This window comes from Phyllostomus hastatus, unplaced genomic scaffold (assembly GCF_019186645.2).
Source record: "Phyllostomus hastatus isolate PE091 unplaced genomic scaffold, TTU_PhHast_1.1 phas_contig_254, whole genome shotgun sequence".
Lineage (NCBI taxonomy): Eukaryota > Metazoa > Chordata > Mammalia > Chiroptera > Phyllostomidae > Phyllostomus > Phyllostomus hastatus.
This window is the reverse complement of record NW_025333810.1, coordinates 13596263-13623616: the sequence shown is the minus strand read 5'-3', so window position 1 is coordinate 13623616 and position 27354 is coordinate 13596263. Positions and strand designations below refer to the sequence as shown.

The following is a 27354-nucleotide window of genomic DNA, read 5'->3' as shown; positions in this document are numbered from 1 at the left end:
ACTTTTTAATATTTATATTTAAATACAGATGACAGCTGAATCACCTGGTATACTATCATTCACTTTTGTTTTCTGTACAAACTTTTCCTCCCTTGGAGTTAATAATCACTAAGTTTTTGCACTTACTTAGTTTTCTATGTGTCTACCACTATAAAATCTCTCAATACCTTGGCTATAGCTGTAAATACAGTCTCAATACAGTCAATCATTTCAGGTTCACATCCCCTGCTTTCTCGGATATTGTCCTCCTAAGACCACCTAACAATATGATACATATTATTTACAGACATATAGTTTGGTTAATAGAAACCTATCTTCTATCACAGGAAGTTATTAGACTTTTCTCCATTATTTGAAAAAAATACAAAATAGTAAATCAAAAGCAATGACTATTAATTCACGTTAAATTACCTGCAAGATCATGACCTGCAAAGGGATAGAAAGTCTTCAAATTGTTGAGCACCAACTGCACCATTGCCAAGCGCATCAATGACCAACTAAAAACAAAGCAACAGACCTGTTAAATATTTATTTAGGGATTTAGAAGAGTATACCACCACCACTCTCTGACCCAATGACTCTACTACTAGTAACATACCCGAAATATATACATCTAAAAAAACAAACAAAAAATATGAATGCAGCTACTCACATATGCATTATCTACAATATCAAAAGACTGTCATTTTACTGTTCATAGTTTTGACCTTCTCTTTCTTAGATAAGACCCTTTAACATTCATATAATAATGTCTTGGTGATGATGAACTCCTTTAACTTGACCTTATCTTGGAAGCAGTTTATCTGCCCTTACATTCTAAATGATAGCTTTGCTGGATAGAGTAATCTTGGATGTAGGTTCTTAAAAATTTATATTCTTCTATCATACCACTAACAGACCATGTCTTAATACTTTTGTTTTATCTCAAATATACCTTTACAGATATAATCAACATACTAATAAAAGCAAGATAACAAACATACCATCACTCCTACATGTAAGAATAATGCTCACTGAGGGTGAGGACCTTAAACATTTATGATTTTTATCATATGTGGAAGTCATTTTTGAAACATTAATTAATGATGTTAGAATACTAGTGTTTTACGGAAAAAACATTATTTTCCATGCTGAAACAGTAGGGTTTATTTATATCAGGGTGCAAAAATCAAGGAATAATCTGATCACAGTATTTGTGAGGACAGATAAAAAGTATAGGTCATCCATTCATGGAAAATAAAAAAAATTAACTGTGGAATTATAGTTAAGTAAAGGAATTTACCAATTTCATCTAAAGAAGTCTGAATTATAGTATGTTTTAAGTCCCAAGCCTCTAATTTCACATGTTATTCTAAAAAACATCATATATAACATGATTTTTAAAAAAGCTTAAAATGAAGTATGCCATACCTGTATGAATTTGAATTAGAATGCTCTTGGAGATGGAAATCTGAATCTAAAACATGATCATCATCATTGTCGTCATCATTGTCCAGACTTTCCTCTGAATCATATTCTCCTCTACTTAGGGAAGGAGGTAGAAAGGGCTAAAATGAAAAAGTTACAGAATTTATCATTCAACTTTCTGATTTAATCCATTTAATTACATAGTCCAATATTAGCAATTTATCCCATTATAGTATACTTCATTATAAGAAGTAAAACCAGAAATTGGCTGCTGCTTTTTTTTTTGACATTCTATGCTTTTGACATCACTTTATACAATTCCCTCACTTATTTATCCATTCATCAAAAAATTTATCAAATATCTATTGTGCTAAAAAGCATACTTGAGCCCTGGCTGGCGTAGCTCAGTGGATTGAGCACGGGCTGTGAACCCAAGTGTCGCAGGTTCGATTCCAGGCAGGGTACATGCCTGGGTTGCAGGCCATAACCCCCAGCAACTGCACATTGATGTTTCTCTCTTTCTATCTGTCTCCCTCCCTCCCTTTCCTCTCTAAAAATAAATAAATAAAATCTTTAAAAAAAAAAAAGCATACTTGAGCCCTCACTGGTGTTTCTCAGAGGACTGAGTGCTGGCCTGGGAACCAAAGGGTTTGCCGGTTCGATTCCCAGTCTAGAGAACATGCCTGGGTTTTGGGCCAGGTCCCCAGTAGAGGGTGCACAAGAGCCAACCACATATTGATGTTTCTCTCCTCTCTTTCTCACTCCCTTTCCCTCTCTAAAAATAAGTAAAATTAAAAAGATTTAAAAAATAAGTAAAAAGCAGTTGATTTAAAAAATTTTGACATGTACATAGTCATTGCCTTCATAGAGCTGACATTTTAATGAGAAAAATAGGCAAATTGTGCTAGAAAGGAAAAAAGATATTAGGATAGAGAATATTAACAAAAATTGAGATAAGCTGATCATGAAAGGACTCTGAAAAGTGGCATTTAAGTGAGACATAAATGGCAAAAAAAAATAGGGAAGAAATAAAGACAAAAGGGAAGAAAAGAATTTTAGGCAATGGAAATAGTATGCAGAAAGGTTTTAACATGGGGAAAAGTTTGGTATAAAAAAAAATAAAAGGATGTGTTGGGATAAAGGTGGAAAGAGAATGGGAGATGACAGGTCAGGAAGGGCTTTTATAGGTCACAGTATACAGAGTATAACAGAATGCCACAAATGGTTTTTAAGTAGAGAACAGGTATTGAGATTTATATCTTAAGAATATTACTATTACCACTAATTTACGAGAGAAAAGTCAAATGCAAGAGAAGAAATGGAGACATCAGTAACTAAGGCAAGAATTGTCAGTCTACATCCAGGTGTTAGTGATGGAGATGAAGAGGAACAACAGATTCACAGTATATTTTGGGAAAAGTATTGATATGTTTGCTGATAAATCTGGAGAGCAAGGGAAATATAGGAAAAAGATGATTTCTGGCTTTCTGGCTTGACCAACTATAAGTAAAAAGATGCAATTTACTAAAATAAGAGGACTCTGGTTGTGAGAGAGGTGGTGTTGGAGAAAATAGATACCAAAACCCAAATCTTTAAGCTCAAGATTCACAGGTAAGGTAGAAAAAGAATGAAGAATAGAGACTATGAAGGAATAAACAGTAAGATTAGGGAAAAAACTAGAAGAGACTGGCATCAGAGAATAAGAGTTTAAGTATTTCAAGAATAAGGAAATGGTCACATGTACTGAATACTGCTAAAAGGTCACATAACATGATCGAGAAGTTTCTGTTATATTTGACATAGGAGCCACCTGAATCTCAACAACAGCAGTTACAGCAGGGTAGTTGTGTCAGATGTCATACAACAGGTAAATATAAAAGAGATCTAAGGTAATAAAAAGAAAATGTAGTACCCCCTTTTCCATGGTTTTGCTTCCCGTGGTTTCAAATTGTATGTGATCAACTGCAGTTCAAAAATATCAAATGAAAAATTACAGAAATAAACAATTCCTAAGTTTTAAAATCATGTTGCTTTGGGTAGCATGATTTTGCATTGTCCCACTATCCTCCCCAAGACATGTATCATCCCTTTGTCCAGTGAGTCTATGCTGTAAATGTTACCTGCCAATTAGTCACCTAGTAGCCATCTTGGTTATCAGATAGACAATTGTAGCATTGCAGTACTTATGTTCAAGTAACCCTATAGTAGCTAAACACTATGTTACAACACATATGTCATTCATCTCACTTTATCTTATCACGTAAGCATTGTATCATCTCATCTCATCACAAAAAGGGTGAGTACAGTACAATTAGATATTTTGAGAGAGAGATACCACTTTCATGTAACTATTACAGTTTACTGTCATTATAATTGTTCTATTTTATTGTTATTGTTAATCTCTTACTGTGCCTAATTTATAAATTAAACTTTATCATAGTTTGTATGTATAAGAAAAAACATAGCACATGCAATTGACCCTGAAAATATGGGTTTGAACTATGTGAATTCACTTACATGGGATTTTTAGTAGATCCACATAGTTCAAACCCATGTTGTTCAGGGTCAACTATATTTTCAATCTATGGTTGGAAATCTGCATATGCAGAAGGCCGGCTACAGTTGTACATGAATTTTCAACTCTGCGTGTGTGTGTGTGTGTGTTGGGGAAGGGGGATTTGGAACATGTGTGTGGATATAGACAGGGGGACTGCTGCATATAGTTTTAAAAAGTTGAATAAGAATAGAAAGCAGGAAAATGGGTTAACAACTGTAAAATTTTGGGGTCAAAGCAGGATTTGTAATGAGAGACAGGAAAGCATATTTCTATACCGCTGGAAGAAGCCAATAAAGAGGAGAAAACTGAAGTCATAGCAAAGAATAGAGAAGAAAAGGATGGGATTCAGAACAGAACTGGAGTCTTTGATAGGATGGACTCTTAATAGTAACAGGAGGAAAGAATAAGATGGGAGGAAATATATTTATAGCTTCATTAGTAGCATGATAAAAGAGGTTTGATTCTGTTTTTTTAATAACTAAGAGATGAGGTCATCAGTTAAGAGTGAGAGTGGAAGAGATGTGGGAAATTTGAAAAGTTATAAAATCTTGTGTCTTGGGATGCCTAGTAAAGAAACACACTAGGGAGGACAGAACTTCTGGGAACAGCTGAGTGAGGAGGTTGGTAAGTCCTCTCCCAAAAAGCAATACTAAAACTGCACAAAATTGTCAAAAAGAATTTAAAGACATTAGAAATTGACCAAATGCATGTAACACATAAAGCAATTTTCAGGAAAAATCTACTCAATCTTTGGTAAAATAGTAAGAATCTGGCATTTTGGCCAGGGGCAACCCTCATCCCCACTCCTGCCACTCTGTGGTACAATTTTTCTACTAGGGCCAGAAGGACAGTCTGTGAGGACTAAGAACTCTGCTTCTTGGCTGGAGGAAGCTGACTTTAATAAAAATTCAATGCCCAGTGACACTATCAAAAACAACAGATATTTTAGTAGTAAACAATTAGGGAAGGCTAACATCTCAACTGTCCTGATGCTATGATACAGATTGGGGCAAGAGCAGGCCAATCAGAAATTTAACAAGATCCAGGAACAAGAAGAACTTGCTAATCAAGCCTCTTGCATCCAGCAAATCTACGCTTCATAAATGAAGGTAAAATAAAGATATTCCCATATAAATTAAGTGCTAGGAAACATTTGTTCAATGAATAAATGATTCTGCAAAAGGCAATGAGGAAAGAAGAAATTCAAATGCCCTTCTTTACACTGAAGCATGTAAGATACAAGAAAAATAAAAGCAGCTGCTTAACAGGCCAGGGGCATGGGTGTCAAGAGAAAATAGTGAGGTGTCAATTAATTCAAGGCAGTAAGGAGAATGTACAGAGGCTGAGGATTTGAAGAATTTGGCTGATCACAGGAGAAAGAGATATATGCAGGCAGTTCTTGTTTACATGTAATGCAGGAATGTAAAATGACTATGTAAGCTGAAGCCATGCAAAGCAATCTTAACAATCAACAGAAAGTTACAAATGTTCTGTGACTGTTAAAATATTTGTCAAGGTACCAGAAACTCTTACAGTCAGCTAGGGAAATTAGAATATAATAGAGGTAGTATTTATTTTGTACACTGTAATTAAGGTATTAGAAATATGGAGAATTAAAGTGTCTTATTTTTTGTAAAAAATTCATCGAGGACTTTGAATAGCACTTGCCACCTTCTAACTGTATAATTTAGGACACAAAGCAAGCATCTTTTCTAATCCTTGGCAAATTGGCATACTCCTATCTAAGTCTGTATCAGCTTCTAACATCTTATGCTCTGTGCTTTCAATGTTGTGAAATATGACCCAGAGTTCCTTTAATGGGAAGTTTTTTTTTTCTTCTAATATCACTATCTTTATCCTTTTGTCATGCTTTCCTCATTTATGCTGATAAGTTGGCCTTCACTAGATTGCCCTGGCTGCACATCTGCAGTCTCTTGAATGACAACAATGTCAATAATCCCAAAGCTAGCTAATTTTTCTTTTCTTTTTTCTTTTTTTTTTAATTTACTTATTTATTTTTAGAGAGGGAAGGGAGAGAGATAGAGAGAGAGAAACATCAATGTGTGGTTGCTGGGGGTCATGGCCTGCAACCCAGGTATGTACCCTGACTGGGAATTGAAGCTAATTTTTCTATAACTTTACATTTGATTTGAATTTCACTTCCAGTACTTTCACTTTTCAATTGTTTTTGTGCACCTTTATCAGTGTTAGCCAATTCCTTTTTCTAATTATCCAAATTTATAAAATGTCACTTGTGTCTATCCTGGGAGACAAGGAGGCAGGATAGACCACCCCTTTTCCACCCCTTTTTCTAACTGCTATGAACTGAATAACAGGCACTAAATGACCAATCACTGTCAGGCTTTGGAAGAACTACTGTGATTAGTCTCTAATCATGAAGCGCATCTGTTAATTTTCATTGTAATCTGTGAATTGAAAAGCTAGCAGGGAACTCTGTACTTTATGCAATTATTCATATTTAACATACTATGATAAATTTAAACTTGAACCATGTTGATGAGAGACTGATGTTATTTAATTAAAAGTGGTAAATGAAATTTGTATATATTGGAACAATGTAGTACTGCCTGTAGTACAGAAAAGGAATAAGAATATAGATGGCACATGAACTTCTTACAGTCTTGATTCCTTAATTATTAACAGGTATTGCACACTGGCATTAAGGTGCTGACCAATTTATCTTTTCATCTTAATAAGAACTTTATTTAAAATGCAAAAATCATAATTTATCAAAGAACTCTCTTAAAAACTGGTTGGAAATATAGACAAACTATTTTAAGGTATGCTTTTTGGTAATGTAGCCAAAACCATGTAGATAAACGGATGTAGATAAAACGGAAACTTTCCAATGGTGGGAAAATATTAAAACTTAACCAATGTAGATAAAATGGAAACTTTCTTAACCAGGGTGGGAAAATATTTGGAAGCACCAATAATTATATTTATTTTAAACACTTTCATCTCCATTTAACAGATAAATATTGATCTGGACAGCACTTTTATTACCTTGGCTATGAAATAGTCCCAGATGCTGAGCTCAGGTGGGATGAACTCCTCTTTGACTGTCAGTGACTCCTGGCTTACTGGTGGTGAAGAAGAGGTTGGTGGGACAGATTCTCTGCCAGACATTTTTGATGGCTTAAATAGTTTAGTTTGTTTCTCTCCTTCTTCCACTAGTGAAGAAACTAGTAATAACAAAGTAAAGTATTATTAAATAAGTACAATTTTCATTGTATAAGATCTAAGGCTAACTACGAATAAAAACACACACACACATAACTTATGTGAGAATCTTATGATAGTAGGGAAAACATCGGTAGAGTGAGTCCAAAATGACCTTGTACAGCTATCTCTGCTTTTATCTCACTCTCTAAATGTTGACTTATACAATGTAATATCTGCTTATAAATGAGCCCACAATTTACTTAAGACCATGACAGAAAATTATCTACATTATTCTATTTTGCTTTTTAAGAATATCATGATGAAGCCCTAACTGGTGTGGCTCGGTTGGGCGTTGTCCCACAAAGCAAAGGGTCGCTGGTTCCCTATGGGGACACATACTTGGGGTGCAGATGTGGTATCAGCTGGGGCATGTGTGGGACAACGGATGGGTGTTTCTCTCTTACATCAATCTTTCTCTCCCTGTCTTTTACCCCAACTTTCCCTTTCTCTGGGTTGAATAAATAAAATCTTAATAAAAAAAAGAATATCATGGAGTCAATGTTAGTTAAAGGCAATAACTCATGAGATTCTTCAGTAACCACTGGTCTTTTAGCTACATACAAAACTACATTTTCACTGAAAATATAAAAAAATTTCAAACATATAAATACTTAATTAAACTGATTTAGGCTTTTAGAAATAGTTTCAAGATGGAATTTTCTAGTCAATGGGATAACAAAGACATAGAAAATATGATCTTTGTTGTTTTAACTTCTAAACATTTAACAGTATTCTTTTAGTATTTTACTTTAGAATATTAAGGGTATTAGCATATAAAAACAAGTTATACAAATCTTTAAGTAACACCAAATCACAGGATACAAATCACCAGTAGAGAATCAAGGGTCCCAGACATAGGCATGGTCTGACAGGCAAACATCTGCACGTTAAGGCACACCAATATTCTCCTTCAGTGGTTTCAATGAGAATTTACTTACCTCCCAAATGAATGCAATAATTATGCTGTAATAAATTTTGATTATTTGAAGCTACTCAGCCTGCATAAACACCATGCTCATGCATTGTATCAAGCAATAGCCAAGCTGAGATTAACAGAAAAATTTAGTTATTTCAGAAAAAGGAAATTAAACTAAGCAAAATTAGTATCCTAAGAGTTTGTTAAAAAGTGGTATGATTATTAAATAAGCTTTCAAAAAGATTTTAAAAGGAATTGTCAAATTAAATGTGTTAATTTTTTCTTTGTTCTTACTAGTAATTGATAACCAACAATCACATTCCCAATATACTTGTTGCATACATTTACATATGTTCTAAAACTTAAACAGTGTTTTTTCCAAATTCTCATTATGTAGAATATTCATAATCTTAAGGTATTTTTTTTACCTTTCAAATAATTAATGTTATGGTTTAAGATAAATTTATCATTTGACTTTAACAATACTATTTTGGCTTTGTTTTTAGATTATTAGTAGGTTTCATAAAAGCTTGGAGAGCTCTGAAAAAGAAAACTTGTAAACAATGCTAAATATAATTTTGTCTAGATTGCTATGTCATAAAAATGTAGTTTTTACAGCAAAACATCAGAGGGTTTTTAAAGTGAGAAATCATTTGAAAGTATAGTCTGTGAACTCAGACACATGACATGAAAATAAGAGATTAACCACACTTGGGGAAAATATTTAAAATTACAGACCCAATGTCAGAATTATAAACCTATTTATAAAAAACACTATTGATAAACAAGGACAATGGGGGGGATGGCAAACGGGTGCACAGTACTGACTATTACATTACTTGAAATGCTGTCAATCAAAGTATCTGAGTGGTACCTTACAGCAAAAAAATGACCTATAATTTTTCATTAGGGTAGATGCTTCCTCTTCTCCCTCAAATTGCAGCAAGACCTAAGATAATTTTATGCTTAAATCACATAGAGTTAGCGTGGTCATGAAGCTTAGGGGCAGCAGTAGTGATTATTTAGCCATTGGATACTCACTGGATACTCAAATGGATAGTCATTTGAAAATGCTACTAATTAAACATCAAAAACTTCTGCTTCTCCTTGGGTAAAAAATGATTTTACTGTTCCAATATTAATGGGGTAAATGGGTACTTTACTATTAATAAAATAAAAAATCAGAATTAGGAAGAAATGAAAAGGAACTTGACATACAGAGCTTATGGACTATAAGGAGCATGAATAAGTAAGAAGGTAGATAAAGAAAAACTGAGGTATATATGGGAAAAAAGACAGAATTATGTATTGACATGAATTAAAAAATAAATTTCTTAGCTGCTTGGGATTCACAGAATGTATTTTTAAAAAATGGGCTTCCATGTCAAGATTGTGGACTGAACACGTAAATATACCTTCCTTCCCCTGTAAAAAGCTGTATCCTCATCCCTAGCATGTTTTGAAGTGGTTTTCTTAGAATTATGGAAGTAACACCCTAAAGAACTCAGAATATGGAGTGGTTGAGGCTACACATAAGGAAAGGACATGGGAAGTACAAAGGAGTGAGAAAGACAATGTTGTTTTTATCATTAAGTTCTTCTGTACTGCTGGATCTGTTACCACACACTTCTGCTTTCATTAAAATTAAAACATAAGAGAAGGGCTAAAAAGTTAACATTAATTTTTTTCAGTTTATCATTTTCAATCAGACACAACAGCCCTGGCCAGGTGGCTCAGTTGGTTGGGGCATGGTCCCTTACACCAAAAGGTTGCTGGTTCAATCTCAGGTCAGGGCATGTACCTAAATTATGAGTTTGATCCCCAATAGGGGTGTGTACAGGAGGCAACTGATTGATGTTTCTCTCTCTCTTCAAAATCAATAAATATATCCAAGGTGAGGAATGAATGAATCAACAAATAAATAAATAAATAAAAGAAAGTTTATATTCTGAACCATTTTAAACCGGACACAATAGCCCTAGCCAGGTGGCTCAGTTGGTTGGAGCACTGTCCTATACAAGAAAACAATGCAGGTTTGATCCCCATCAGGGCACATAACTAGGTTGCCCTAGATGGGGGAAGGAAAAAAGGAGGAGAAAAGGGGTTTCACAACAATGTGAATGTACTTATCACTACTGAACTGTACACAAACGGTTACACAAAAGGGGAGAGAGAAAGGAACAGAGGAGCAGTAGAGAAGAAAGGGAAGAGGGTGCAGGGAAAGGAGAAGGCACAGCGGAAGGAAGAAGGAAAAGGGCTGAGAGAGAAAAGAGGAGGGAAGAGGAAGAAGAAAGTAAAAATTGTCAATGTTTAATATCTGTATCATAAATGGTATATGTTATTTATTAAAAATATATACATAGTGGGAGTTTGCTCAAGCATGTTTCATGGATAGGTAGCTTCCCTAGAGTATTACTTTTCGATCACCCTGCTGGCTACAGTATGGATCTGTAAGATTTCAGCCCAAACTCAACAGACTTACTAAAAATATGAATGCAATACACACACACACACACACACACACACACACACACACAAGGAAATATTACTCAGGTGTAAAAAGGAAGGAAATCTTGTCACGTGTTACAATACAGATGAACCTTGAGTACATTATGCGAGATGAAACAAGAGTCACAAAAAACCAAATACTTAAGACTCCCTCATATGAGGTATCGAAAGCAGTCAAACTCATGGAAACAGAAAGTAGAATGGTGGTTACCAGGGGATAGGAGAAAATAAAAAGGGGAAGATGTTGTATAATGGGTATAATTTTCAAATTTGTAAAATGAAAAAGTTCTGGAGATTTATTTCACAACAATGTAAATGTATTTATCACTATTGAGCTGTACACAAATGGTTAAGACAGTATATTTTATGTTTTGACCACAAAATTATAATACAGAAAATACATTAAAGCTATTTCATTGAAGCATTTAGCACTTCTAGAAATATCAGAAAATGGGGCTGGGCACAGAGATCACATGCTTAGTCTCAGAAATAGTGATGGAGTCTTGGTGAAAGCTGAGATGTTTCATAAAAGGATATTTATCTGTAAATTTTACACATGTGCATTCCTTAGTGTTCCTTTTATCTTCTATGCTTTCTATACCCTTATTATATAAGAATTTGCCTTCCCTAGTAGTTATGAAATGAATATAATGGTTTTTAAACTTTAAAGTTTTTATTATGTGGTCTTCAATGAAGTCTGTCAAAGGACTCTAACCAAAAATGTACTCCCTTTTCCAGTAAAACTAGTTATTTTGCAGTATAGCAGATAATTAAGTATTTGGTATATTCAACTATATTTTAAATAGTTGATTTTGTTTTATATTTTAAATATGCTGATTCTTACGTTTTCTGGTTAACAAAGTTTGCTAGTTTGTTAAAGGAATAATAGCAATGATATATATAATCATTAAATACTGAATACAGAACTTTTATACAAGATTAAAAAGGAAAAAGAAAAACATCTGAATAGTCTGATCTATGTTTAACATAAATAATCAAATGCCAAAAATATACTTTAAAATGTCTAGAACATCATTAGCATTCCTATAGTTAAACAAAAAGACATGCTTACCACAAATACTCATTTTATATTTCATTCTCTATTTGGAGACATAAAAAATCATTACTGTAAATTTATCAAGATAAAAAATTCACAGTTCTTATAACTGCAAATATTATCATAAGATGCAATAAAATCTCTTAAAATATTTTAATTTGCAATGTAATATGCAATGAAAAGCAAAAGTATGGATTTCTAACTGTTAACAGAAAAAAGGTACTTTTTTGAAAATTCCTATTGCTTTGTTGGTCTACTTTAAAAATTAATCATAATAATAAAATAATTCAGAACTCCATGAACATTCACCTGCACTAAAGTTTTAATTAATTAGAAAATAATAAATCCTTCATTTATATTTAATGGGGAGTTCACAAATCCAAATTAAATTTAATTAAAAATAAATTAATGATTTATGTACATTAACATGTTTGTTAAGAATTCTGATATGCCAAGCTAACATCTAATAAAAATCATCTATTGTTTTCTTGTATTACAAACCTTAAGACAGTTAAATTTTATGTTGCTAAAAGAATTATTATGTTGACTATATAATAAACATTTAGAGAGAGACATAATTTAGCTCATTAGACCATTATTTCAAAGAAAATTAAAATGAGAATTTATATCAGAACAAGGAAACAAGTGACTTTTAAATTCCTCTCAAAGTACTATGTTTATGACAATACTTTCTAAAAGATTTTTAGGGGTTCCACGCAAGTATTTACTCTTTAATATACAATACTTTGACACTGATTAGGTTGTCAGAAAAATGAAATACTCTAGATTAGTCAGTTTTCCTTTGGCCAAATTTAAATAGTAAAAACTAAAAAAAATATGTATTAATGTTGGCTGCATTCAGCCAATGTTTTCTGAAACATTATTTTATATCCTTGATCAACAATATATACTGAATACATGTGCAATTAGTCTTGGGACATTATAGTTATGTTTAGCAGTAATTCAAACATGCAGGGCTGCTTACTTACAACCTAAAATTTATTAGACTGTTGTGCTATTTTAGTTGGTAAGCTTTCAGAACATAACATTGCTTTCAAAAAGTGAGATTTTAGAACTCTGCCTGATCTTGAAAGCCACTCCTACCCTTGTTTCTTGTCTTGGTTGACTTTCTGTTCTCAGATTTTGTCTCTCCAACTGTCAGTCGATCTGCTTCACAGGACTGCTGCTTCTAATTATGCTAACTGCCTTCACTATCTACTGTATTTACTTGTTCCTCTCTTTTTCCTGTTTCTATTTCTCTCTCTCTCCTCCTCCCTACCTCCTTCTCCCTCCCTCCCTCCCTCCTTCTCTCTCTCTGTCTCTTTCTATCTGCTCTTTCTCAAACTAGATCAGCTTTGGAACTATCAGACCTTTGGCTTCACCATTCAGTGAGTGTAATCCTATTTTCTGGTTAGCAAATTGATGAATCATATAATTCATGTCTTCTGTAAATGCTCCTTTAGTTATTGTTTGTATTCAGCATAGTTTCTGGGTTCTTAAAAACAGATGAGCATCAAATAACTTAGATGTCCCTACAACCAGCTCAACCACTAAGTGAACCATGTTTTAAATATTCTATATTAATTGGCTACCATGTTCCAAACCAAAAGGTTAAAACATATAGGGGCAGATAATTTTTGGTCACTTTATTTAGGATTCAAAAATTGGTGGGATAAGGATTATGATAGTATGTATAAGGGAGCATACTTGAAGATACTTTATATAATGGTATTTCTGTCTGGAAACAACTAAATCTGAGTGGTTAAACAAAGGACAACCTGGACTTTGAGTCAGGTTCTTTATATATCTATGCTCAGCAAAAATGGCTGGAATGAGACCTACTGACTAGTCATTAAGAATGTATTTTTAATTCTTATAGGTATGTGAATATTCCATAATAAGAATCTATCCCTTTTTAACATTTCACATTAATAAGATCAGTCTTAACAAATGCTATTCTTAGAACACATTAAAAACAGCGCAACAAAATAATTACCAATTATTTAATACTAATCTTAATAGAGGTATAAATTTCATTCTGCTAGACTTTGAAGTTAGTCATTTCCTTTTTTATCCATATAAAAAATAAAGCATAGAAAATTACTCTTTAAAAATTAGAAAAGAAATGTTATATAAATTAGAATATTTTAATAATTTTATAAGCAAGATTACCACTTATGAGCTAATAAATTATTTAAAAAGCTTAAAAGAAAGGTAGAAAGTATCATAAAGATTCTTTTCAGGTCAAGAAAGCTTGGTGTTTTCATCTTTAAATAAACACATATTATTTTTAGCATTAGGGCATTTAGAAAAGGGGATAAAATTGTTTAAAATATTTACATTTCATGGTATTATGAACACTTAGAAATCCAAAACCCCTAATGACCAGAATCATAATACGCAGAACATGAAGCAGCCTCATTTGAAATTCTTTTCCAGTCATTTCAAGCCATAGTTTGATTTGCCCTGATTAGCAGTGACACTTCTTTATTTCAACAAATTAACAATATATTAAAATCTAAGAGACAGGAAACATCATAATAAAGAATTTGAAAGAATAATAAAAACACAGAGATGATTTTCTAAAATACTAATCATTGTTTTAAATCAAAACTATGGCTTGCTTAAAATAAATTATCAATTTTCTATAACAAGTGCCAAACAAAACAAAACTGGCCCACTGTACCCCAACCCCTCCAAATCAACACAAAGCAAGCTGAACTGTAAAAGCCTATTTCTAAAGCTAGTATCTTGCCTGCAAGACTGGGAGGGCTATAAGAACTGAAGGTTGAAAGAGCTTTGGAAAAGCTCACACATTCCATGGAGAATACCACTACTTGGTGAGGGGTAGGCATAGCAAAGTGCCTTCCTGCCAAAGAAAGAAGAGAGAATCTGTATTTGGGACAGAACAAAAACCAATGTTACAGCATATTTCAACAAATAAAAATCTCAATAGTGAAAGATTAAAGAAAACTACAAATGATAGTTCTAATTAGATCCCCATCAGGGCACATAACTAGGTACATGTGTATCTTCAAATTTGAAACTGCACCAGAAACTTCATATTGCATTTTCACCATAAAACTAGTTGTTTAGGATTTAAGAAAATGGTCTGTATCAAGGTCTTCCTAAAAATAAATTAAAATATAATTACATTTGATAAAGTTACCATTCAGATGAATAAATGAAGCCTCAGTGTTTGTTTTTTAAAAAGAAGATAAAACAGATTAACAACTAACCAGGTAATGATTTTGCATGTGTCTGTTCTTTGCTGGAAACATGTGCACCTCCACCAAACACAGCAGACCACATTTTTTCATTTAGAGGATGTGCCACAATCCGAAATAGTTCATTGCTAGAATGTGTTGCCAAGCCATGGATGAAGAGACTGAGATACACTGCTGTCAGAATCTCACAGAGCAAAATTGTAAGCCCTGACTGGGCTTCCTCACCAGAAGAATTCAAAAGTCGAATTAGAGAAGTTATTCCTAAAACAAAAAACAAACATAGATACCATTGACAATAAACTTAACAAGTAGGAAATTAACTACATTTTCTAATTTTTAAAAAAACTTTATTGCATCAGGATTGAAATATTTTCTTCTCTAGATTCACAGACTAGTAGAGGTTATTATAGTTAATGTATGACATCTGAGCTATTTGTTCAATTTAGAGAAACAATGAAAATCTGTAATCTAATTCAAATCTGACAGATATAAAAAGTGATACAACAGAACATTTGAGTTATTTTAATATAATAATTAAGGAAATACTAAAGTTAAGTAGCTACATAATTTGTAATGAGTGGGGAACACTGAACTGATATCAATTCTAATAGTATTTAACATGATTATCATAGAGCAAAACCCAAACAAACCTACTTTTTCTTCATCTGATTAAATTCAAGTTAAGAAAAACTCATACACATATAAACTATTTATTTATACCTGGCCACTGAGCTGGTGATGTATTGGGAGTTATTGCTTCATCTAAGCTTCCTGTTTTCAAAGAATGTCGATGGGGAAGCAGTACTGTCTGATACACCATTCCAGTAAACTGATTCGTTTGAAATGAACTAAGAGAAGAAAACATTTAAATAACAATAAACTATAATGACTTACAATAATAACAATATAATAAATAATAATACGCAATAATCTAAAATCAATTTCACATAATATTTCATGTTTTATTTAAGATTTTATTTATTTATTTTTAGAGAGTGGGGGAGGGAGGGAGAAGGAGAGGCAGGGAAACACTGATGTGCGAGAGATTGACATGGATCAGTTGCCTCTCCCACAGCCCCAACCAGGGACCTGGCCTGCAATCCAGACATGTGCTCTGACTGGGAATCAAACTGGCTACCTTTAAGTTCACGGGTGGGTGCTCAATCCACTGAGCCACACCAGCCATGGCATAATATTCCATGTTTTAGATCTAACTCCTAGGATACCTTAAATACATATTTTTGTTTGTTAGCTATACTGCTATTACATCTATGTTATACTCTATAGTCTAATGCTATATTAAAACAAAGTGTCCTTTAATTGTAAACACACAAATTTTCTAAATCAAAACACATGTAGTAGCTTTTAAATATATTTACATAGTGAAAGACATACAATATGTACCAATGAGAAAACTGAATTACTATTGATCACAAGTAGTAAGCTTATATATCACTCTTAAAGCAAGGTTATCTGGTTGAAAACAAAATCATTTTAAGTTTAATTTGATGTTTCATGGCTACACTACCCTACATCAGGGTAGGCTGAATCAAGTGTATGTACTAGGTTCCAGGCAAATAATAAAAAACATGGTTTGTGTCTCTCACGAAATTTATAGCCTGGTGGGGAAATCAGACACAAATAATTTTTTCAGATGTTTTTAAAGGCAAAACCTATACATACAGCGCCATGAAAGTAAAAGACAGGAGCATTTCACATAATTTGGGAATTCAGGGTAAGCTTCTCCAAGTAAATGGTACCTTAATCTAAAACTAAACAGATAAATGAACAAATAATTTATGGCTTTATATAAACTATGAAATATAACTGAAAATGGTACATAATATTTTTAACACATCATAAATTTCTATTATCATATGTTAAGTAAAGGAATATAATGTTTAAATATAGCACATTTAATAGTTTAGACCTGTTTTGATTGGCAAGTCCTATTTATTAGTGATAACATGTTGATGCATTTGTAAATAGTTTCTCTTGCTTTACTTTCCAGTTTCAAGATGGAAAAGAAACAATAAAAAAATCCCATTACAGTAAATGGATATGATGAGAGAGAAAAATATGCTGATGAAAGTAAAGTCACACTCAATAACAAGAAAATGAAATCTTGAAGGACTAGGGTCAAAAAAATCAAGTTGAAGCAAACTTAGGAATATATAACCAGATTAGTAAGCTTAGGCTACCCATGGGAAAATGCAAACACATGAGATAGACAGACAATAAAAAATCAACACCAAGAAAGGCCGACATTATGTAAGAGAAAACAAATTCAGTGAAACATCTGCACCTGAGGAAGCAGATTTAGCAGAACATTAAGAAAAGTACTTGATATTCAGATAGATTTTTTTAAAAAAATCAAGAAATAAAGAGAATAAGTTATATAAAAAATTGGGCTATTAAAATCAATAGAGATCTTAAAAATGAAAAACAGAATTTCTAAAACAAACTTATGCTCAATAAAAGACAGGAAACTGCTGAAGAATGATTTAGTGTCTAGAAAAGGAAGCTAGGATTTCTCCTGATATGAAGCAAAAAGGAAGATAAGGAACATATGAGAGGAAAAGTAAAACAAAAATACAAGGGGCCCACAAGTTCTAATATCTGTCTAATAGGAAAAGAAATAGAAGGAAGACAAAATATTTGAAGAAATAAAGTCAGAGAATTTCAAAGAACTAAAGAAAGACATAGAAAGATCCCAGAGTGTTAAACAGTATTTTTTTAAAAGCCTACATGAATTACAGTTGCAACCTCAAGAAAGAGAAAAAACATCAACTTCTCTGTAAAATTTTTTTCAGTTCCAAGTCCGTCACTCTCTTCTCTGTGCTCCTATGCCTTTTACTATCCATCATATTATGCTACTTATCATTTTAGTACTATGGCATGTTATATATCATTTATCAGTTCACGTTTATTTCTAACTAGACTGACCTTAAGGAAGGAGAACTTATCTCAGTGCATTAGGCACTGATTAAAAAAAGGCTGCTAAATAAGTTATACTGACAAGAGTTTACTTGGGATTCATTTGTCATAAAGGCATTGGTTAAAATTTCAAGATGAATAAAAGTACTCAACACTGCAGCCATATGCTTTTTGCATTATTTAAAATGTACTGCTGTATACAGTTTTTCCAAAGCAAGAGCATAAATATTCTGAAACCTCATCAGTTTACTGCAAGCATTCTTAAATTTCACAAAGATATTTACCTGTAGTTATGACTACCACAAAGGCACTGATATATACAAGCAGAAAGTGAGGCTGCTAAAGTATGCATTACATACACCTGGAAAAAAAAAACAAAATTACTTTAAGTATATAATGTAATTTTTTTTCAAAACCTAACATAATCAGCATTTTAAAGACAATGAAAAAACAATTTTACTCTTCCAAACTATTTCATTTTTTTCCCTTAATACTCTTTCCTACCTTCTGAGGTCTCACTACAGATAAAAAATACTGAGGCTTTTGGCAGAAATTATAAAACACATACATGCTACCTAATTTCTGTATCTGGAGTAAACGGGAACACACGTTAGCTACTCAGTAAGTGTATGAACCATGTATTAAAAGCAAACCCTAAAGGTTCAACCTGCTTCCTCCTCAAACAAAATACAAAAAAGCACAACCTGATAAAAGATAGTTCACCTATGAACAGGTCATTGAAGAATATGCTACCACATACTCCAGTTATTACAGAAAACAAACAATTTAAAAAGAGTAAAATTTTAGAGAAAGAAGGTATGTAAGACAGCAAATAAAGGCAAATATTTGTATTGGGGAAGAGGTTCTAAATAACAGAAGTAGATCTGATGATAAAGGAGAAGTATAACCTAGGTAAGAAAGTAAACTAAGACTATTAAAAAACTAGGCACTTGATCTAATTATGAAGTATAACAGTCTCTTGTGTTGATAAAAATGAGGAATGATACATTAAAATCTCATTGCTATTTCTACTTCAATTATCAGTAAGACATGTAATATGAGTTAAAATTAAGAATATCATCATCTAAAATGAAAACAGAAAAGACCATGGATGGAAGATTGCGAAAGTGATCAGAATATTTTCCAGCTTCTCCAATCAAGTCATTTCCCCACTTATTGATTAAATTCAGGCTGGCCTTGTAATAGTTTGTTTTGACCAAGAGGATACAATAGAAATCATGTGTAAATTCTGAACTTGGTCCTCAAAAGGCCTCGCAAATCCTACTCTTGCTGCTTTTTAAACTCCTGCGACCATGATGTGAAATAACCTAGATGTGATTGTTAATTTCACGTGTCAACTTGACTGGCCCTTGAGGTGCCCAGACATTTGGTCAAACATTATTCTGGGTGTGTCAGTTAAGGTGATTTTGGATGAGATTAACATTGAATTGGAACACTAACAGATATGAGTAGGTCTCATCCAAACAACTGAAGACCTGAATAGAACAAAAAGGTCATGTATGAAGGAAAGGAACCTCTGCCTGGTTGCAGTGAGCTGGGACATGGGTCTTTCCTGCCTTTGAATTAGAATTCTGCTTGGGTCCCAAGCCTGCTAGCTTTCAACTGGAATTTACACTACCAGCTATCTTGGTTCTCAGGACTTCAGACTTGGACTGGAACTACATGATCGGCTCTCTTGGGTCTCCAGCTTGCCAGTTGCAGATCTTGGGACTTCTCAGCCTCCATAATTATGTGAGCCAATTGCTTATCTTAAAACTCCTTACACACACACACACACACACACACACACACACACACCCTCTACTGGTTCTGTTTCTCTAGAGAATGCCAACTATGCTCTAGGCTTGCCTGTTGGAGGATGAGACACATCTGACTGAGATTCTCTGTCAACCCTGAAAAGTCTGCCAACCATCAGAAACATAACTGAGGTTGTCCTAGATCATCCAGAATCCAGTCAACCTTTCAGGTGACCAAAGACAAATGAAAATATCCAGATATCAGCCCAGCTGACCCAAACCAAAAGAAATGATGAGCCAACCCACAGAATCATGTGCAAAATAAATGGTGGCATTTTAGGCTACTAGTATTTCAGGGTGGTTCTTAAGCATCAAAAGCTAACTGATGCACAAGGGGCATGCTTATCATTAAAGTTAAATATGGAATAGAGTTTGGCCAAAATGAGCTCAATCTGAAGGAAATAAATTCCTAACTATAAAACATGCAATGTGGACATTTATACTACAGAACAGTACAGAAAAAGAAGTGGTAAAATTAAATTATAAGGGTTAAGGTTTCACAAGAGGGTAAAACTGTATGAGAGGCCACCACTAGGCAAAGCAGAAAATCAAACTGGCATGATGTCATAGCCTGTGAGGTGGGAGAGAAACAAATGACAGACTATGAGGGGGAGAAAAGACAGATACAAAAATAATCAAAATTGGTCATACTTGAAAGGATTTCATTATGTTTGCAGAGTAAAGATGAAATAAAAAATGTGATGTTAATGGCACATAAAGTGGAGCAGTGATGCATGGGAAGATAATATGGCTGATTTAGATAATTATATGATTGGTTTTACATCAGTCACTTGAGGAAATTCTTAATACATATTCTTGAGACTCTCACAGACTGATTCAATAAGTCTGAAGTGAATTAAACAATCCAAACATTTAACAAGCACAGCAGGTGATTCTGCTGTAGCCGGAATCATGAATCACTGCCTAGCCCAGAGGAATGACTGGGGCAAAACACTTCACATTATCCTGGAAATATGTGATTTTTAATATTAACAAAGAGAAACTTTACATACATGTTTGTAGCTTTATACCAAGATATTAAGTTTCTATCTCTAAAAAACAATCAGCTTTTTGGCTAACTGTGCCGCTAAAAAAATTACTCAAGTATCTGCATATATACTAACTACTCTTAATAAAATTGCTAAATAAGACTTAATAACTATCATTGGATTAAAAACTGAAGTACTCTATTGGGTATAAGGAACACAAGATAAGCCTGGCCTAAAACCAAAGTTTTCTTTGATCAAATAAATATAAACCTAAAAATGTTAACAATCACTATGTATAGTCTGATGTTTAAATTGTTTTTAAGAATCACAGCACTTATCTTTTAGTTTTATTATAGTATACAGGTAAATTAAAAGACTGCAACCAAGCATACTTACTTTATTGCTTTGGATATCAGGATGGGGTGGTGAATCAAAGTTTATTACAGCATGTAGAATATCATGTGTTAGATTACAAAGGTGCAATAATGGATTGGCAACTACTGTTTTGGCACTGGCAGTACAAGCAAAGAGGAGAGGTACTGAGGTTTGTTCTGAAAGAGGGCTAGGAAATATTGGTTCTGATGTTTCCTTAAAAACAAAGGAAAAAAAGGTTAACCAACCATTTATAGATATAACCCATTACTTATGTAATTCAGGATTTTCTTCAAAAAACTTAAAAGCAACTAAAAATTAAAAACCTAACAAGTTTTTTATAGTGAGAAGGGACATGATGAAGTCAACATTCCAGTAATTACATTGAAAAATGATGGGACAATACCCTTATCATAAGAAGTTTATCACCTCATAAGGCATTCATATAAGAATATGAAGTATGAATTCAGTATATCATAGGGTCTAATATAAAATTGCCCTTAAACTGCAATACATGCACACTCGACAAGTTCACAATATAAAGTACCACACGAAAAGGAGCATTCAGTAAAACTACCATAATGAAGAAAATCAACAATCTTAGTATTTAAAAACAAAAAACCAATTATCAAAAACATTTTTATACATGTACTATTTTGATTGGCTATCATATAAATTACATACCTGCTGAGATTCTTGTAAAAGCAAAATCAATTCCATTCTCACAGATGCAAGACCCCCACCATGGGATCCATGAAGTATGCAGTAACTAAGAAACATTCTCAAGAGTGACTGATACTTCAAAAGCCACTGTCTTTTTTCCTGAAAATTTTCTCTCAGTTGTTTCACTTTTGTTTGGTGAGGCAAATCTTCAGCATCTTCATTTATTCCCAATTCATCTCCATTTGCATCAAATGCAGACTGTAATTCGTCAGCATCTGAACAATAGTCACAAATCTTCTGAAGAGCTATTACCTCTTTTTCAAGCCAGTGGTACAGCTGGTAACGCAATTTTCCACCATCTATTTCATAGCCAGTGGATAAAGTACGAAGTTCTCCTGTGAGAATCTTTAAACATGCTCTAAATTTTAATTGAACTGCAATTATATCTTCTGATGGACTTAAAATGTCATTTTCATCAAGTGTGCTGAGAGAGTCTGTGTAATTAGAACTTGTTTCATCTATTTTTTTCTTTAAAGGTTTTAGTTCTCTCATTGAAATAGGGAGAGTCTCATTTTCTTCATCATTATCACTGTCCCATTTTAATTCTAAAGAGTCATCCTGAAATACAACACTTGGTTGGCTCCAATCAAAAGAAAGAGTGGAGTTTGATTGCTTCTCTGAGGAACCCTCTGAAGAAGATGCAAAACCATTCATGAGTGACTGTGACCAATCAATAGCAGAAGACTTATCTTCCCTTGCATCCAATTTGAATGGAGAAGTAGGAGAACAGTCTTTACTAGTGTCCAGAAAACTAGATGTTCTACAAAAAGGTTTTGTTTTCTTGATAACTTTTGGTATCTTTGATAATACTTCCAAAGCCAACATGGGGCAGCCAGCTTTTAAATGAGCAGTGGCAGTAGTAAAAAATAATCTTCTTTCACTTAAATTAATTGTTCCTGCCAGTCCACTTTTTCCTGTTAAACTCGCATGTGTGGAAAATGCATCAGATGATCCAAAATGACGTCTCAGCAAAAGAGGATGTGTTCTTAGATAATTGTAGAAATTAAAAACTGCAGGATTACAGGCTGACAGCATGACTTGATCTGAAAGTAAATGCATTTCGTGAGCCAAAAAAAAGTTTTCAAGAGTTATCTGTCTGGTCCATCTTTTGACAAAATTTTATTAACAGACCATACTAATATATAGTGCACTGAACAGACACAAACACATTTGTAATCAAAGTGTTTTAACACAGTAAGAAGACAAAGGTTATGCTGACTTCACATATTTTCAGATAAGAATCTAAGATAATTTAAAACATTCACTTACACAGTTCTTTTTCTCTTACTTTCCTGGGCACTCCTTCCCAATCTGCTTTTCTAGATTTTCCTCATCTTCTCTACCTTTGAATACAGAGTATCCTAGAGTTCAGTGCTTGATTTCTTTTCTATCAACACTCATTCTGTGAACTCATACAGTCCCATGGCTTTAAATATCATTATATGCTAATAACGTGCATATTTCTGTCACTTGTCACAAGTTCACCCTGTAAATCTAGATTACTATATCCACAGGCCTACATTATGTTTACACTTACATGTACATATTCTACCCTCACAGCCTTTTTATTTAGTGAGCCTTTGGCCTAAACCACTCTTTATCCAGATATTTACATTGATTACTTGCTTATTTCAATTAGATCTCTGCTCAAAGGTGACCTTATCAGAGGAATCTCTCTATCTAAAAAGCAACATTCTCCCAAACCTGCTCCCAGTCTTACATATATTATCATTTATCCATTGCTCAAGCTAAAAACCCAGGAATTATCTTTGATTCTTATTCCCTTTACATTCTATATCCAATCCTGTCCCATGTAGTCAACTGTAACACAACTGCTTCTCTGTCTCTACTCCTATTATCCTCATCCAAACCACTAATATCCTTTGTATTTTTCTTCTAGAATAAAGGTTTAATTGGCTCTAATAGTATGTGATCATGTATTAACCCCAAATCAAAATACATTTTTGAAATAAGTATGTTTAGGTATAAAATAAGAGAGTGGAAAAGGCCTTTTATTTTTCCCCATCATTATACAGAGGACAGTTTGGAAATCTACAGATCACATGGCTAGGAGACTAGAACAACTAAGTAATGGTTTTCTCATAATAAGACACATGATACTTCCTAATTAAATGATGCTATATGAAAAGCTATGAACTAGAGCCTTTTCGAATTAGTACTCAAAATGATATGACACCTACTATACCAGATATTATACATATGCAATTTGATTCTACCTTTGGAAAAATATTTGAAGAACATGTCCCATCACTTTTAATTCCATTTTATACTAATGTCTAGTAAAGCTTTAGCAGAAAGGATTTCTAAAACAAAAAGTGGAAGTAGACCCAAAGGGAACATTAAACAATTCTTTATTTCACTCATCTCATGAACAAGACAGTCAAGAATTTAGTTAAGTTCTTTTTTGTAAAAATATATCACTTTATCTTTATTTTTTATTGTTATTCTATTATAGTTGTCCCTAGCTTGAGATTTTTAATCATGCCACATACGTCAACTTTCTTTACAATAAATACATTTTTACTATAAAAATTATAAAATTTATTAATATGCTAACTTCCAACTAAGATAAACTCACTTTATATCAATATTTTCTTTAAAACATTTGTATTTAAATGTTTATCTATTTATGTTGAGTATATCAATTTCATAAAATCAAAAACCCCCAAAGTCCTTGATTTTCAAAGGATTTATTTTTCTGAAATAGAACAAAACACATCCCAAAAAACAACCAAAAAGAGATGCATAACTCTTTGTCCCCAACTAAAACATAATGTCTCAGACTATGACTTCAACTTGCTTTGTATTACCCTTAGTACCCTACAAGTATATTCTGTATCCAGCAGATACTAATAAAACTCTTTATCATTAACATCCTAAAAGTGCAGCTTACCATCCTCCTCTCTGATAGGTTGCTTTATTAGTGTTTCCAGAGCACTACTATAGTCTTCCAAAATCCAATATGCCATACTCCGAAGAAAAGGATCATAATGCATATTGATGTTCAATGAATTGAGTTCATTAACAGGAGAAACAATCCCCAAAACTTTTTTACGTAAAACAGACTTATATGTTGCAGATTTATCAAATTCAGAGTCATAGAGTCTTGCTATTACAAGAGCCAACTGAACATCATTTAGTTTCTCAAGACACACCTTCCAAAAAAAAAAAAAGAAATATTGTTTATAAATAAGGATTACTTTTCACTTAAGAGAAACTCAGTTGACTCACTAATAACTAGATGAACACAAGGCTTTATCAATATTTGAAACTAGTGAACAAGGATGATAAGAAAAAACATACTGCTTATTTTAGCAAGTCAACTTGACAGCATTTGTGTTAATAACTTACAAATCTATCTACCAGTACTAAATATGTTTGCAAAAAGAACTGGCCTAGGCTCTGACTGGGTAACTCAGTTCGTTGGAGTGTCATCCTAATGCACCAAGGTTGCAGGTTCAATCCTTGGTCAGGGCACATACAAGAATCAACCAATGAATGAATGAATAGGTGGAGCAACAAATCTCCCTCTCTCTCTCCCCTTTTCTCTTTCTTTCCCCCTAACTTCCCCTTTCTCCCTAAAAAATAAGTAAATTTAAAAAAAGGAATTGGCATAATGAAGAAATACTTAATAGTTCTTAATAGCATCAGTTTAAGTGATATATTTTATTTTATTTTTGTACTTTTATTCTTCCCCATCCACCTCAGCAGCCTATAGTGTTTCCAAATTTAAAAAAAGTTGTTTGTTTGTATGAAACTCTGAGAAAATTTTTTTAAAGTTTGCTGAGAAATCATCAGTTAAAAATTTGCTAAGGTTCTTCAACTAAGAGAGAGCAAAATACATATAGATTTTCAAATATATTTTACTTGATAGGACACAAACTTTTTTAACCTAGTCATGAATATTCTTAAGAGTCAGATCAACTACTTATCTCTACCAACAAAATTGTTAAAGTCATTATTATATATTATCAATTACTTTAGGTATGTAGCCTTGTGTTATTTCCACTAGACTTAAGTTAAAATAAAAAAATTAAAATTTAAGCCTTAGATAAAGAGCTGAAGGATAAAAATGTCATTTTAAAAAAGGTTTCATTACCTCAATTGCATCTCTGAGGCAACCAGCTAAAAGAAAAAATGCTGCAGAATGTTCAAATCTCTGTTTGCCTAACAAAGAAAAAGCATTCTTTAGAGCAGCTTTACGCCACCTCTCATCTTCAAAATTGTGTCCAAAAAACTGTGTCATCTTGGTGTCTTTTTGGGATCTATAAGGAAAAAAAATTTAAAAAATTTTGGAACACCATGTTTCTATATCAGAACCGATTTTATAAAGCTGGCCACTTAAAGACTCGAAAGAAACATTTCACAATTCAAAAGTTACTATAACATCTTCTATTCTGAGCAAAGAACATTCATGATAAACATTAAGTTTTTCATATATATTTCAGAGATTACTGAAAAATTCTTTCAAACTACTAAGAAAACTGTATTAGCAGCATTATGAGAAATTACTTTTAAATCCAGTGAAATATATAATTTATATTAACTTCTGTGTTACTTCTCCATTTAAACCCTATCAATCACCTTTACCTCCACTGGCCATCTAAGGATGACACTTAGATAATCAAAATCTAAAGTATTTATCCTAATTCAAAACAATCCTAAAAGATCTAGTCTCTTACAAAACTGACTGGTACTATAATTTTCCCCCAAAGGCTGCTGTTCCTATAGATTCATCTGAAAAGAATCCCAAAACAAAGACTTAGCTAAATCTTAGAAGGGACAAATGAAAGAGAAAAATTCTAAGTGACCCAAGTTCAATTATGGTGTCCGGGTCCACAGGAGGAGAGGTCCACAGTCTCTTATGGGACACAGGGTAGATACCTATTCCATACTCCATCAATTCATTTTTCTCACTTCAAAAGCAAATTTCTGGTTTAGTTCTTTGTTCTACAGAATATCACAAAAAGTTCTTAAAATAAGCAAAATAATATTTTTCTGGACTGATATAACCAGAAAACAAACTAAAATGACCTCATCAAGATCATCTTCTCTGGAAAACACCTGGGCTTCTTCCCTATGAAATCCCTCCTGAATACAAAAATAACTGAGAATCTACATGAATCACACTAACCAGAATAACAAATCTTTACTTCATACATTTACTCCTTAAAAAAGTTTTTCCTTTTAAGGTAGAGTTTTCTCACTTACCTATATAATCCCCAAATCACAGCTTTCTTTTTCATTGCAAGATAAAAAATGGCAGCATCTAAAGGATCATTCTTTCTATAAAAGGCAGCTTTGGCTACCTATAATTAGAAAATATTGGTCAAAATTTCACAGAAATCATTTTAAAGTAAACAAAAGTTCCCCTCATATACAAGACTGTCATACATGATCTGTTTAAATGTTCAATGACTTTTAAAAATATGCATATAAACTTGTATACATATATTTAACAATTACAAAAGTAATTTTTGGTAGTAGCCTCAAATGATACAGAGAAGTGAGAACAGAACTATATTTTTCATTACAAGCTCTTCTGCATTGTTTTATTTTTTCTAAACATGTATATGT

At 33.0% G+C, this 27354-nt stretch overlaps 1 protein-coding gene across 8 annotated transcripts in view; it reads right to left on the bottom strand.

Annotated features, from left to right (window-relative positions):
- The window catches only part of DMXL1 (Dmx like 1), a 150041-nt gene that overhangs the window by 47944 nt on the left and 74743 nt on the right, over positions 1–27354 (bottom strand). For 4 of the 8 annotated variants that reach the window (XM_045838041.1, XM_045838043.1, XM_045838042.1 and 1 more), the window contains 12 exons: positions 26989–27086; positions 25877–26042; positions 24671–24932; positions 21718–22799; positions 21058–21249; positions 18140–18216; positions 15639–15766; positions 14931–15179; positions 14447–14560; positions 6992–7170; positions 1411–1547; positions 412–497 (listed from right to left, as the gene is read on the bottom strand). In XM_045838041.1, coding sequence (XP_045693997.1) covers positions 412–497; positions 1411–1547; positions 6992–7170; positions 14447–14560; positions 14931–15179; positions 15639–15766; positions 18140–18216; positions 21058–21249; positions 21718–22799; positions 24671–24932; positions 25877–26042; positions 26989–27086 — 2770 coding nt within the window. The remainder of the gene's footprint in view (positions 1–411; positions 498–1410; positions 1548–6991; positions 7171–14446; positions 14561–14930; positions 15180–15638; positions 15767–18139; positions 18217–21057; positions 21250–21717; positions 22800–24670; positions 24933–25876; positions 26043–26988; positions 27087–27354) is intronic. The other 4 variants (XM_045838045.1, XM_045838047.1, XM_045838046.1 and 1 more) reach the window with 1 other exon arrangement.